General features: G+C 32.0%; 4 protein-coding genes across 5 annotated transcripts; 3 read left to right on the top strand and 1 right to left on the bottom strand.

Moving 5' to 3' along the window:
• The first annotated feature begins 32 nt into the window (after positions 1-32).
• LOC140665037 (tubulin-specific chaperone A-like) lies at positions 33-966 on the top strand. Its single transcript, XM_072890716.1, has 2 exons — positions 33-393; positions 730-966. Exons 1-2 carry the CDS (start codon positions 264-266, stop codon positions 954-956), a joined length of 357 nt encoding a protein of 118 aa, XP_072746817.1. The 5' UTR covers positions 33-263; the 3' UTR covers positions 957-966.
• Positions 967-1,129: 163 nt separating this feature from the next.
• LOC140665035 (programmed cell death protein 7-like) lies at positions 1,130-3,283 on the top strand. Its single transcript, XM_072890710.1, has 3 exons — positions 1,130-1,981; positions 2,261-2,468; positions 2,556-3,283. The coding sequence occupies exons 1-3, from the start codon at positions 1,135-1,137 to the stop codon at positions 2,677-2,679; spliced, it is 1,179 nt and encodes a 392-aa protein (XP_072746811.1). The 5' UTR covers positions 1,130-1,134; the 3' UTR covers positions 2,680-3,283.
• Positions 2,951-5,592, bottom strand: LOC140665031 (U3 small nucleolar RNA-associated protein 15 homolog). The gene is made up of 5 exons (XM_072890704.1): positions 5,409-5,592; positions 4,373-4,955; positions 4,047-4,267; positions 3,474-3,909; positions 2,951-3,280 (listed from the first exon to the last, which is right to left on the bottom strand). Exons 1-5 carry the CDS (start codon positions 5,499-5,501, stop codon positions 3,039-3,041), a joined length of 1,575 nt encoding a protein of 524 aa, XP_072746805.1. The 5' UTR covers positions 5,502-5,592; the 3' UTR covers positions 2,951-3,038.
• A 2,073-nt stretch (positions 5,593-7,665) lies between these two features.
• Dcaf12 (DDB1 and CUL4 associated factor 12-like protein) lies at positions 7,666-14,543 on the top strand. 2 transcript variants are annotated; one of them, XM_072890707.1, is made up of 6 exons: positions 7,666-8,041; positions 8,141-8,596; positions 8,689-8,919; positions 10,182-10,466; positions 10,562-10,727; positions 11,047-11,249. In XM_072890707.1, exons 1-6 carry the CDS (start codon positions 7,956-7,958, stop codon positions 11,059-11,061), a joined length of 1,239 nt encoding a protein of 412 aa, XP_072746808.1. In that variant the 5' UTR covers positions 7,666-7,955; the 3' UTR covers positions 11,062-11,249. The 2 variants fall into 2 exon arrangements, with proteins under 2 accessions (XP_072746808.1, XP_072746807.1); XM_072890706.1 differs by having other exon boundaries at positions 7,667-8,041; positions 11,110-14,543.
• Positions 14,544-14,600: the final 57 nt, after the last annotated feature.

Raw genomic sequence — 14,600 nt, 5'->3', positions numbered from 1 at the left:
GGCCGATCGAAATTTCTGCAAACGTCAAGTAGTCGGCTGATGGCTGGTACGAGCGCGTGCGCGCGCAAAGTGGGAATATAACCTCGTAACCTCGTCGCGTCGCGGTGTCAACGTTACGATTTTTATTTCTCTCGACTCACTTCGCCTAATAAGGCAAGAGGCTAAAAAGAAAGAAAAATTACGAAGGAACGTTAGATCCTCAAGGCAAGGCTCTCCCATTTTTACGTTTCGAGATTATAAAATATCCGCGTGCGCGTACGATAATGTCCGACCCTCGTATAAGAACACTCAAGATTAAGACGGGAGTAGTTAAACGCCTTGCGAAAGAAAAGACTACGTACGAGAAAGAAGCGACACAACAGCGCGAAAGGATACAAAAGTTGAAAGAGCAGGGTGAGAATCATTTTTAGCTACGAGGAGAAAAAGGACTGTACAATTCCGCTTGTTAAATACGTCGAAACGATTCGTCTCGTAGCGTAATAAGTTCGAAGAAATATTGTAACTAAATTCGTCCAATGTAATTTACAAGTACTTGTTGAATGCGTAATGATCAAAATATGTATTCACTAAAATGCGTATATGGGTGTTTTAACGGTTGGATACATTTGCGTTTTGTATAACTTTCAAATATTTTCTCTTTTGAATTTTAATATTTCAAATGCAACATTATTAGAATATTATTATTAAACAGTTTTATTTACATAAAAATGATAAAATATTATGTTATAGATAAAGATGGTTACGACATAAAAAAGCAAGAAGAGGTGCTTCAAGAATCTTTGATGATGATACCAGATTGTCAAAGACGTCTTGTCAAAGCATTTGAAGAACTCAAAAATATTCTGGACACTGAACAAGATTTGAAGGAAGTTGAGGATTATATCGAAGCTGAAAAAGTGTTACAAGAGGCGGAAGCACAATTACCGAAAGAAGGGGACATTTTGCAGATGTGTTAAAAAGTGCTCCCTTTGTGACTCTTTGCTAAATTATTTTTAAGTATTTTTCCATAATTTTATTTCTCACTCTTACTAATCTATTATATTCAAAGTAAACTAATTTCACACTTAAAAGCACTATAGTACCAAGTTTTTCTCATATTACTTTTACACACAATTGGATATATATTTAACAATTATGTATAGTGGTCAATCATCCCAGCAACATACTGGACAAACTTATGAAAATGTGCATTTTAACATGTATTATCCAACAACTCAACAACCATTTGCATACAATGCAAATTACAGCGGAAATATGTATTATAATGTTTATCCAAGCCATGTAACATGTGATAACAGTACAGTTAATAATGTGACATTAGTCGGTAGAATAAGAACACGACAAGAAGATGAAAGGGCTATTGAACAATTTCTCCAAGAGACCGAATCACAAGTTTCTATCAAAAGCAAACAGAAAAACCCATTTAAAATTGCAACTATTAAGAGTGCATTAATGACGGTGACTAAATTAAATAAGCAACTTGAGAACGTTTGTGCGGAACTTGAAGATGACAATGTTAATTTATCAGAACTGCAATGGCAAGAAAAAGTTAGTGCCTGTAATGCTGTAAAGCATGAAATTTGTGAAATCCTGAAATCTATAAAAGATGCAGACTTTCTAAATCAAGTTAAGAACGATCTAAAGAAACGCAAGAAGAAACGTGTAAGGCAACAGCGTAGAAGGGAAGAATGGAAGAAAGAAAAATCAACGAAAGAAGAAAGAAGAGCGAAATTACATGCAGAGGCAGATTCATGGATTCGAAAGGAACAAGCAGTAATCGAACGAGAAAAACAAGAGGAGAATTTGCGCAGGGATGCAGACATGATCTTATCCGACGTTCGTAGTAAAAAAAGCGATGTACGGAAATATCTAGGAATTTTGCAAGAGTTACAAAACTTACGAAATATCAAGATGACAATTGCTCGAGCGAGAGGCGAAAAAGTATCTTCTGCAACTGATGAAGCATTCAAGCATAATATTGGTAATATTTTATCTCAGTACACGGTTTTTATAAAATAATGACATAGAATCTTTTAAAAAAGCGGCAATATGCACGCGCGTCAATAAAAGCAATATAAAAATAATTTTAATAATTAAAATAATATAAATATCGTAATAGAAATAAATTAGTAAAAAAATGATAAAATATATAAATTTTGTAATAAAATAACAGAAAATAATATTTCTATTTATATTTTTTATGAAAATATTACAAATGTTATTTCATTTTTAATTATATATGTTGGAACATATGTTACAGCTAAATTAACAGAACAATGGACTGCTTTGGATCACGAGTATGCAATAGAAGAACAGGAATTAAAATTAATGCTGAAAACGGATAACGAAAAAAGAATTGAAAAACAGACAAAAAATTTATTTGCTGATTGGGAAAATGTGCTATTTGGAATAAATATATTGACTGCTGAACAATTTTACAAGGATTTGGATAGTTTTATCTTGATTCGGTGTGCATTCAATTTTCAGACATAAAATCAGATATATGACATATCAAAAGTCTTTTTCAATAATAAAAATAATTGTTTATATTTTAGTACGGCGTGGGATAGATTTATAAGTTCTGAAAATGATACAACAACGATACCGATTGGATGGATAGTGCCTGAAAAACCATCTTCTGCCGCATGGCAAAAATGCCTCAATAAAGATACATCTTAAAATATATGAATGACACGTCAATGTAAGTTTACCTAAGGAAATAAACAATTTGATATGCTATTTCAAATTAAGCCACATAATTTATATAAATATTATCTAAAAAATATTTTTTGCTATGCTCTTTTGCAAAACTTACCATATATTCAAAAAAAAAAAAAATTTGATTTTAACATTTAAAGATTAATGTATTATTCTATACTTGAAGTAGCCTAAGTTTTCACTGAAAAATAATTGTAAGTTTATAAATGAAAATATTTAAACATCTGATGACTTTTACTTATTTCAAAAAATTTAATATTAAATCAATGTTATGTACAAGAAACATTATTTTACAATTTGATGTTTTGTATTTGTTAAATTTATGTTATATTTAAGACGAGATCGCGCTCCGTTTGAGCGGCGTTTGACGGCTCCATATTCTGATTCTCTTTTATAGCAGGTAAAGGAATTGTTTCGGCACTAGACAATATCATTTGCATTGAACCCTGTAGTTGCGTCAACGCTATAATTAATTGTTCCTCCTCCTGTAGCTTTTGTGCTAATATAGTGAACATTTTCCGTGGTTCCTCCGAGAGTTCATCCAAATGATCTTCATATACGTCTATTACAAAAGAATAAATTTTATTAACTAAACAGGTTTGTTTTTTATTCCTGTATTTCTGAACTAGTGCAATAAGTTAGAATAAGACAAATATACTTTTTCTCATTCTAACTTACTGCATTAGTTCAGAAGTGCAGGAATAAAAAACAAACCTCATGTGAGATACCTTGAGAAAAAAATATTTAAAACTTACCTAACAAAACGTTTGCTACATGTAATAATACTCTTCCGAAACGGATACTACCGATATGTTTGTTCAAGAACTTAATGATATTGACCAAAGACTTGCCGTCTCTACCGGCTAAAGCTCGCCTTAGGCCTTCCCGTCTGATAAGTTCCTGTGTAAGTGCGACAGTGACATGCGGCGTTTTATTAACCACATAATTCATCATAACACAGTCGAGCGCTTTACTGTATTGAAACTTTCGCAAACAAGTGTCGTGCTTGCTCATAATCTCCTTGACTTCCTGCTGCACGACTACGTCAACACTCCGCACATGCAAATTTTCACCCGCGTGCCTATACGAAACCTTACGTTTCGGTTTTACCACGTCATTTGTGTCTTCCTCACGTCTCTTGACAGAGATCAGACCGTCGACCATACCGGCTACAATAGTTTCGTCGCCCTCCTACAATTTAATATTAATATATTTAGTATTCACATTTCTATTCTTAAATTACTCAATTTAACTAATAATTCACCAAATGTTAATAAGGTAAATGTAGATGCAAGTATAAGACTAATGTATTTTTTTCTTTTCCTTACACTAATTCCTATGCTGAGAACTGCATTAGGATAGTCTAAAGTGTGAAGAGTTTTGTATGTTCCAGTATCATAAACTTTGACATGCCTATCCAATGAACCAGACAATATTCTATGACCATTGGAGGCGATTTTCAAGCAAGTCACAGTTTTGTGATGTTGCGTGATCTTTGCAAGTAATTTACCTCCTGCGAGAGCGTCCCACACTTTGATATCAGTTCCACCTAAAAAATAAACATTGTTATATAAGGAATTAAACTTTTAAATTATATATAAGAATTAATTTTTTTTTGTAATTAAACATTAATAGAATTTCATAGACACTATACCTGCAGACAGGAATATTCCTCCAGTTGGTAAGAAGAGTAAACTCTCCACTGGTGCATCATGATTGACACTAAGTATTTTCTTATTTGTTCTGGCATCATACATATGTATGTTCTTGTCATATCCACCAGATAATAATACATCAGTGGACACAGGACTCACTGCACCAGCTCTGATATAATCAGTATGTTCAGTGAAACTCGTCAATTGTTTCTCACTAGATATGTCCCACAATACCACAGTTTTATCATCAGAAAATGAAGCAATATGAAGATCATCGGCTGTGAAAAAAGCTCTGTGCACTGCAGCTTTATGCCCGGAAAAAACTCGTAACATGCTATTGGAACCAATGTTGAAGAGCCTGACCACTGCTTCTTCGCCACCAGCACATAGTAGTTTGCCATCTCTACGAAAGCAGCCTCCATACGCAGCCTCTTTGAATCTACTGTAAGTTTTTGTAACTAGCTTTGTGATAGGATTATATATTTGTACTCGGACCGAGCAAGTAACTGCAAAATAATGCGGTTCTACTGGCGAGAAGGCGATGTAGTCTATTGAACCAAACTCTTTTACTAAAACTGGTAGCTGTAAACAGAAATTAAGACTTAATCTTATATTTGTGATAATTATATTATAGATAAATGTGAAGGAAGTGATAAATGTGTAGTTGCCAGAACGGTTTCATATAAATCAATTCATAAAAATCGACTGGTAATTTATGATAAAATATTTTCTTGGTGGAAAAAAAATTTATTTTATTAAACTATATAATTTTACAAACATTGCACAAGTGCTTCAATAATTAAGCGATTACATTTTAGATTCATTTAGATTAATTTAGATTCATACCCCATCAAGAAGAAATGTAAATTTAATTTATTTTATAAACGAAATTAATATTGTTCTCAACAACGTAAGTCTCAAGATAGAATGTAAAAAGGACAACAAATGTATCTTATAGGTTAGTTCATACATAGGTTATGTTTCGCGCACGTGTCAGTAGAAATCACTTTCTATATAAACAAAACTTATACGTACTGTATATTTCTTCCAATATATATTATCCTCCGTTAATTCCGGCCCCGCTCTTGTATATACTTTAGTATTTATTTTCTTAAACGACGATGTCATGTTTTTAAAATATTAAAAATACGAGTAAACGAACAATTTCATATTCTCATTACATTGCCTAGAAACGCGTTTCATTTGAAGCTACAAAACTTCCGAATCATTCGATCAGAACAAAAAGAAGAAAATTTCCGTTATTCTGATTGGACAATCGGACACTCTGAACTTTTTCGCGCACTAATAGAAGAGCTTATTCTCTAGTGATTTTAACTAACAATATTTTAAGATTCTAGAAACGAAAGTTTCCTATTGGATACCGATAATGCGAATTCTATGTACATAATTTGTGTGCGTTAGAACAAATTTTTCATTATGCGCGACGTTGCCACGAACTGCTCGAAGCAAACTATGCAAAAGGGCCAGAGAGAAGGGGGAAGCGCAGATGATCTGGGACGAAGGGGGGGGTGACCAAGCTGATGTTGACAGTTGCGAAAATGTGCGTGGTTAAAAAGCTCCGGGAATCATTGCGCACGTGTTAATCATGCCGATCGCTTCGGTCACCCTGCTGAAATAAGGCATCATTCCTCGGGAAGACGATCGGGACGGTATCGATGCTTCGTCGGCATTATTAAGAGGCTGAAGTGTCGCTTTCAACATGGCGGTACTGTCGTTCCTGCGATCACACCGTACGTTTCTCCGTTCGTCATGACCACGCTGGATTCTCCTGGCTACATGTAATCTCCTCGGATCGAACGCTTCTCGGAGTATTGCACCAACGACGCACGCGTGCACCCGAACGAGGGAGCAAGGTTATACGAATCGTTTTGCGGATACAACGACGAGAGGAATCGACGGTGTACGGAGTGTCGCTTGACAGCCTCGGTTGACCTTCCTTCGTAAAGCGGCGGCACTGTGTCCCAATCCAAGATATATATCATTTCGAAATATATTTGCATTGGATATCCGTTAAGTTAACGAGGAGGACCTTTCTTTCCGCTCGATTGTTCCAATAAATAGCGCAGTATCAGACCATGAGTCGACGCCTCGCAACTCTCCTGTCGCATTATTCTCCTGCGGGCAACTCTAATTGCAACGGTAAGCATTGATCTGTCTCATCAGGATCCCCTGATGAATAATAACGAATTCCCGAAGCGAACAGTTATACTTGCGTTTCATTACTCAATCCAGAGATGTCATTTTTATAAAAAATAAATGTCTGAGTGATAAAAATGCATAGAGTAAAAAAAATATGGATAAGGTAGAATCTAGTTTTTAAATAATAAAAATTCTTAAACGATTTAACAACAAAAATTTTTTGTTGCGTTGTTTGAACATTGACAAATTGTATTATATTTGTTATTTTACATTTGTCTAGTAGTTTGTCAAAATTTATCTTAGCACTAATTTTTATATTATATTTTCTTATAGAATATTGTTGTTAATTTTCTACTAAAGTTTTCAATTGTATCATTATTGTGATACAATTAGATACAAATAAACATTTTCTATGACAATGTTTTTAAAAATTTTTAAAGTTTGAAAGAAGAAACACTTTATATAAAAAAATAAGATTACATATTATATTATAAAAACATTTAAAAAAATCTCTACTGATTAAATTTTTTATTATTTTAGATTGAAAGCCACTCATGTCCTAGTGTCTTGTAACAGCCTACTTGCATTGTTATTTAAATAAACTATTTTATATTTTAAATTTTTGCATTGTGTTGTGCAAGCATTATATTTGATTTATTATAACAAATAATAATTCAATCAATTACTTCTCAAGAATTCTATAAACTTGCATAAAACAACTGGATTAATTTATAGAAGCTTTTATTAATTTGTTTTTACTCCAGAAATAAAAATAAAATCTGTATAAAGAAAACAATTAAATTGATATAAATATATTACTATCGATATAAAAATAGCTAATATTTAATTCAAAATCAAGAATTTATTCTTATTAGGAATAACTTATTCTTCTTAGTGCAGCAAGTTTCAAACTTAATCTATTGTGCCTCATTATTTTATTAATTATTCATCTTTCCTTCTGATAAGAAATAAACTTTTTATGGGTTTCTCTTCTTCTCTAGAGTTTTTAAAAATATTACAAGAGATTTGAAAGTAAATTTATTGATTAGATCTTAGCAATATATCCTGCCAAAATCTTATAAATAAACATTTGGATATATATATATATATATATATATATATAGAGAGAGAGAGAGAGAGAGAGAGAGAGAGAGAAAGAAAGAAAGAAAAAAAGAAAGGAAGGAAGGAAAGACGCCAAAAGTAGCTAACAAAAATAACTTATAAGAGACTGCTTATACAGAGAGATATTGTTCAAGTTGTACATTGCCAATATAATTTTTTTTTATTTCTACATAAATGATCACTCTCAATATCGCTCTTAAGTTTGTTAACAAGATTTTCCTGTTCAATAATAATACTCAGTGTTCCTTGCAAGTTGCCTGAATAATTGTAAAATCTCTGTTAAATTTTTAAATTACTATAATGGCTGAGACACAAAGAATGACCGTATATGGAAGACATCCTCCATGTGCCAGTAATAGCAGGTTGAAAGAACGCCAGGCTAAAAGGTAAATATGTGTGAACATTATTATATAATGTGTATCAATTTTAATGTAGCTTGTATTTTAGTATATCTTGATATACTAAATCTACCTTATTTTTTTTAGATTAGCATTGCGACACGAGAGAAATCGAAAGCCAGATAAACCGGATGATTTTGTGTGTTACGAATCGAGCGACGACGAAGCGGAGACAGTGACCGAAGGCAAGCAATTCCTAGGAACGTCGTTCAACTTTGTGGATTATGTACGCGCACGCGAAACGAACACGCGCGAAGTGCGAAAAATCAATCAGGAATACGGTTCCCGGCATATATTAACGCATGATCTATTCAAGGAGTATTCGGTTAGCTTAAATAATATGAACAAAGTGTTTTGTTCACAATGGTTGAGTGATAGACAAGTGGTATTCGGTACAAAGTGCAATAAGCTTATGGTATATGATGTGGCGACGCAGAAGCTGGACCAGATTCCGTCTCTTCACGGAAGACAACTCAGCCCAGGCGGCAATGTTATGCCCGAACAACAATGCGGCATTCATTCTGTTCAAATCAATCCCTCAAGGTGACTTTACTTGCCTTTTCACTCTTATGTCTCGCGCGAAAGATTTCATTTCATAGATCTATAGAAATTGACGCATGTTCTTCCTTCTCCAGAACTCTTTTATCCACCGGAGCAAGAAATAGTAATGAAATAGCGATATACAGATTACCAACTTTAGATCCGGTTTGTGTCGGCGAGAGCGGTCACAGGGATTGGGTATTTGACATGTGTTGGCTCGACGATGAGTTTTTAGTGTCGGGCTCTAGGGATACGAAAATGGCACTATGGCGTATTGATAGTGATCTCGCTGAAGCTCCTGATCGAGCGGATGTGCCTACGCATAGGTAAAATCGAATTGTATTATTAATATCAGATAATAATTTTTTAACACTTGTTGTAGCCATATTAAGGGGGGAATCTCTTTTTTTTGCTCAAAAAAATCGATTTTTTTTTTACGGAATCTTGTAGTTTAAGGTCTTGAAAATACTTCTGTAAAGTTTTAATTTGAAATTAAATTGTGAAAGTTATAAACCGTAAACCGACTCGACGCGCAGGTATATTTTGAAGCGCACAACAGCTGTTTGAACTCCTTGCTGCGTGGTCAATTCAATGTGAATAGATTTCATTGTGTTGATAAAAGGAAAAGAAGAAAGAAAGAAAGAAGAAGGCATACTGTATGGCCCTGGTATAGCAGATTAGCTGTAAGTACTTGATATATCTTCATAAACTCAACTTGAAACTTTAAACGCGTTTTTCTCGAAACAGGTTTTTTACAACTGGTTGACATGATTTCTAAAAAATGTATATGATTTCTAATAATGATTTTTTAATAATGATTTCTAAAAAAAGTATATAACGTATCACTTTTTCTTTAGTTCACGCGATAAAGGGATGTTTTCTGAACATACAGTTAAAATTTCAAGTCAATCGATTGAATAGTTTTTTAGAAATCATGTCAATCAGTTGTAAAAAACCTGTTTCGAGAAAAACGCGTTTAAAGTTTCAAGTTGAGTTTATGAAGATATATTAAGTACTTACAGCTAATCTGCTATACCAAGACCATACTGTATGCCTTCTTCTTTCTTTCTTTCTTCTTTCTTCTTTTCCTTTTGTCAACACAATGAAATCTATTCACATTGAATTGACCACACAGCAGGGAGTTCAAACAGCTGTTGTGCGCTTCAAAATATACCTGCGCGCCGAGTCGATTTACAGTTTATAACTTTCACAATTTAATTTATTTCAAATTAAAACTTTACAGAAATATTTTTAAGACCTTAAACTACAAGATTCCGTAAAAAAAAATCGATTTTTTTGACCAAAAAAAGAGATTCCCCCCTTAAAGTTACGAAACGAAAAATAATGTGATTATTTTTTTCACAATATGTCAGTTTTTTTTTCTTTTTTTTCCATAATCTAATAGTTGAAAAAACGAGATCATCTCTATAAGAATAATTTTTTTATTTCTTCTAAAATTCTTCCATTAGTAATTAGTATTAATGAGTAATTTTGAATAATTTTCTGAATTTTCTAATTAGTAATTAACTCAATTATTAATTATTTACAATTAGTAATTTCTAGTGATCTTATTATTCACTATTTATAGATTGATTCAGCCTGTCTGTGTGAAAGAATGCAAGTCTGCTCAGAAAGTACGGGCGCTGGCATTTAATAAAGCATATAAAGAAATTGCAGCTTTAACGCTCAATAGCTTTATACATATCTGGTCAGCCGAATCCTTCAAACAGAAAATATCTAGAAAACTGCCAGCCTGCCAGGAGAATGTTTGTCTCGCCGTACAGGACGATGGTGTTTATGCAATTGGATGCAGGTCTTATACTCTTCTTCTGGACGCACGTACCTTGCAACCGATTAAAAAGATACCTTCAAGGTAAATACAGTTTTTCTTTTCATGTTTATTCTAATTTTATAAACTTTGCTTAATAATACTCGACACGTTTATAAATCTTGAATTTATTGATACAGGTACAGTGGTTGTGGTATCAGATCAGCAAGTTTTCAGGGTTCTGTTTTAACTATTGGAACTGGTCTAGGAATGCTTATGTTCTATGATGTTAGAGCTCAGAAATATCTAGAATCTTCTATAAACTCTAATAGGACTGTTGTACTAAAAGCTTCAAAAGGATATGTGGTAAGTCCTATATTATTTAATACAGTAATTTATTTGTTCACATTGTACTTGATACTTAATTTTATATAATTAATGCATTGTACAGTAATTAACATATTGTAAAATTGAGATATACTTTATTGATCTCTACAATCTCCAAAACAACTTTAGCTTAAGTTTTGAATCACTATATATATCTATGAAGTGTCTATAAACCTATGTATTCTCGTGAAAAAATACTAATAATAGTGGGAGAAAAACCATATTTGGCAAAATATTTTTGAAATCGTGTCAATCTTAAAGCTAATGTTTCATTTTTTTTTTTTTTTGCGTTTTGTAGATACTTCTCATATAATGCAGTCTGTATTATAAAATAATTTTTTTTTATTCTCTGGAATATCAGTTTCCTGACGAAGAATATATAGATGGTTTCCAAAATGTGAAATATACACCTGCTATTTACACTCACTGTTATGACGCATCGGGTACCCGCCTATTTACGGCAGGTGGTCCATTACCCGCAAATCTGTATGGCAACTATGCAGGATTATGGCAATGAAGGTATAAGATTAAGCGATTGAAATTAGTACGATAATTGCTAAATTAAACTATTAGAACATAAGTTGTATGCATGTCGTGAAAGGCTTGATTGTTTGATTATTTAACAATTTATGTTTAATATTTCTTTGATTTTTTCAAAAAGGACATACCCGAAAAACGATATAATGTTTTTTTATTCTGTTTTTCAAAGTTATTCAATTTGTTAAGTTTTATTTTCTTTTTCAAAACTTATTTAATTCAACATTACACGAAATTTGTAAATAGAGACAATAACATATTACGTTAATAATCTCATAATTAAATCACAATCTATATATAATAAATTTGAAGGAATCAATTTTTTTTCTGATCTTTTGTAAACGAAAAAAATTCAATATGAAAAATATAACATTATTATACTTTACGTTTTAATAATGTGATCATTTTTAGGTACGGACAATTTTTGATATGAACAATTAATTTACAATTTATAAATTTAAATATTTCGCGATTATAATAAATATTTATTTAAATTGTAAAGTAATCAAAATTATTAAAAAGGGAAATTAACGCTGGTCGCTATTTTATTATACGAATTTTATATTACGAAATAATTTAAAAATAATATCAATGTTATATCTAAATAGATATTATATATTATTTTAAAATTATGCCACACACCTTCGCGCACTTCATAAGTATCATTTCGATATTTTGTGTTAATATAGAAATGTATTAATATAATGTAACTATGTAAATTTTCATATTAATTAATTTCATTTTGGATAATATTAAAAGAGTAATATAAATTTTATGATTTGTATGAAAAAAGATAAATTTAAAAAAATTACTAGTTTGCGAATTTAATTTTTTTAAGCTAATTGTGGAATATGTCGTTTAAACAATTACGTTTATGAATATTTAACCAATTTTTGTTTTAATGCAAAACATACGGATTAAGATACCATTAAAATTTAATATATCATAATTATATGTTTGAAATTATCAAAATATCTAAAAAAATATTGAAAAAAATACTGATTGAAAAAAAAAAAAAGATTAAGTTACTTAGGAATATTTGGCATAGAACTGGCGATTATTACCGAATTTCTTTTATCGGATTTTTTTTCTCCCGAATCTGATAAAGCAAATGTATTAAGTGGCGTGACAAATTTTATGTTGTTAAATAAGCGAAATTGTGATTTGTGTATGCAAATATTGTAATACATCATGTATATGTATGCATTGTTACAATTCTCCGAGTGTTAATTATAACGCAGTTAGCTAAGTCGCTATAATAACTTTTTGAGGAGGAATTTATGTAGATTTCTTTTTAATTTATAATTTTAAAACATGTCTTTAAAGTGATATAAGTGAATAGTAAAAATTTTTCAACGAACATTATGACGATGAATATTAAGTTTTATCAAGTATAAACACTGTCGAGTTGAAGTTGAAACACCGGCCTCACACACAAGAAACGCAATGAACTTTTTTTAAACTTATTTTATAGGCATAATAATACCAATAAAAATTGTATCCGCATGTATCTATCTCGTGTCATTGTTACATGACAATGCAAAGGAATTCTGTCAGTGGAATCTGGAGCTTTTTATTAAGTATATTAACTGCATGTTTGCGATAAAGAGTGTCCTTTAGTAAAGTAATAGTTTTAAAAAAAATGAATTTATATATTATATTAATAGCACAATTATTTCTTGGAATATTTTCATTTCCTAAGAATACATTTTATATTAATTTGTGTCTATCATAGTCTTAATCGCGAATTAGTCATATTTTACTTTCTTTGTCGGCGTTTGAAGTTTAGCTAATATTGAGTTTAGCATAAATATAGATCTGACTGTTCAAGTTTGACCAAGCTTGTTGCCGAGCAAGCTTTTGTCACGGTGTTCGGCGCGTTTAGAGAATATTATCGATTACGAAGCTCGTGCATTTTATTTAACAACAAAAGACGTCGGTATGCATAATCTATGATTGTATAAATGCCGTGTTTGTGTGTGCAATCGAAAGAGAAAAAGAGCATTTGTCTTTACTATACACGCATGTACCATATATATATCTCCATCTCGTCTCATCCAAGTATCTTATAATGATAACGTTAGTCGATAGAATTCGACGATTTTACGTCGAACAAGCTCAAACTCTATTCAGGAAGTAAGGCTCCCTTGATTCAGTGATGTATATACTGCATACAATGCGGTGTACTTAAATAAGAATGAAGTAAGATTCACCTATTCCATCGACAAATGATGACATGTCGCGTATGCACGTTGTTAAACTGTCATATATTACATTACGAACGTATATATGTTAACAATTTATATACTCCCGACCCGCGTACATATACTTGTAAAATTATGAGTTGTTAACATATAATAATTACGGAATCTCGCGATACTACGTAAGGTAAATAAATGTGTGCATTGTATCCGATAGCTCTGTAGTCTCTCACAGATACACGCTCATCTTTCTATATGTAAACGATCCGATAAACATACGTATACATGTAGTATGTTGGGAAACATAAAGCCACGCTGGGACATTTATTTCGTCAAGAAGAAAGATAAAGAGAGAGAGAGAGAGAGAGATCCGTCAATATAATATAAATCACGAAGAATACTACCATATTACACTCCGCGTGTGTGTGCGTTCATGATATATATACTTAGAAATATTGAAATACAATATTTTGATGTGGATTAAAATATTGTATACAAAAATTCGCAAGTATCTCATATTCTCCGACGCGCAGGTATTTAACATTCGATATTTTCGACCGAAACACACAGCATCTAATAGCCTATTTTTATAAACAAGCAATAGTTAACGGATAGCTTTTCCGGAGACCTTTCTTAGCATCGTTTCATATCCAGAGATTGTTTGGAAATATATAAGAACACACAAATCTTACTTCAAACTGCTGCCACTCTCTCGATATATATCTTGATTCATAAGAAATAATAGGCAAATGATAAATGGACGATTTTATACTTAAAACATGAAAACACATATTTATACGGTGTATATATGGTGCGTCGATGACGCGTCCCGAATCTTTTAGTTGCGACATCTTAATAATAGCTATCGTAACGATAACCGTGTGTGGCAGAGTTTGTAAATTTCTATAATTTACCATGACACGAGGATACCTTTAGACACGTGCGCTACGAAAACGAATGGCGAAAACGGTGGGTGAACTATATCATTGTAACTTTATATATTTGTGCGACTTCGTATATCTATGTAAATAAATATACCAAGCTCTTGAGACTGATATCTGTCTCGCGTTTATCTCATTCTCTTCTCGCCGAAATCGCAAAGTGCAATAAATAC

Source organism: Anoplolepis gracilipes, chromosome 4 (assembly GCF_047496725.1).
Source record: "Anoplolepis gracilipes chromosome 4, ASM4749672v1, whole genome shotgun sequence".
NCBI lineage: Eukaryota > Metazoa > Arthropoda > Insecta > Hymenoptera > Formicidae > Anoplolepis > Anoplolepis gracilipes.
This window is presented reverse-complemented; position numbering and strand designations above follow the sequence as displayed.

Bases quoted from the DNA above. Each gene is read 5' to 3' on its own strand.
- LOC140665037 (XM_072890716.1), top strand. From the start codon at position 264: ATGTCCGACCCTCGTATAAGAACACTCAAGATTAAGACGGGAGTAGTT. The intron at 394-729 runs GTGAGAATCATT...ATTATGTTATAG, and splicing joins ACAAAAGTTGAAAGAGCAGG to ATAAAGATGGTTACGACATA.
- LOC140665035 (XM_072890710.1), top strand. From the start codon at position 1,135: ATGTATAGTGGTCAATCATCCCAGCAACATACTGGACAAACTTATGAA. The intron at 1,982-2,260 runs GTAATATTTTAT...CATATGTTACAG, and splicing joins AGCATTCAAGCATAATATTG to CTAAATTAACAGAACAATGG. The intron at 2,469-2,555 runs GTGTGCATTCAA...TTTATATTTTAG, and splicing joins GATAGTTTTATCTTGATTCG to TACGGCGTGGGATAGATTTA.
- LOC140665031 (XM_072890704.1), bottom strand. From the start codon at position 5,501: ATGACATCGTCGTTTAAGAAAATAAATACTAAAGTATATACAAGAGCG. The intron at 4,956-5,408 runs GTACGTATAAGT...TTCTGTTTACAG, and splicing joins TATATTGGAAGAAATATACA to CTACCAGTTTTAGTAAAAGA. The intron at 3,910-4,046 runs GTAAGGAAAAGA...ATTAAATTGTAG, and splicing joins TTCTCAGCATAGGAATTAGT to GAGGGCGACGAAACTATTGT.
- Dcaf12 (XM_072890706.1), top strand. From the start codon at position 7,956: ATGGCTGAGACACAAAGAATGACCGTATATGGAAGACATCCTCCATGT. The intron at 8,042-8,140 runs GTAAATATGTGT...TATTTTTTTTAG, and splicing joins AAAGAACGCCAGGCTAAAAG to ATTAGCATTGCGACACGAGA. The intron at 8,920-10,181 runs GTAAAATCGAAT...CACTATTTATAG, and splicing joins GCGGATGTGCCTACGCATAG to ATTGATTCAGCCTGTCTGTG.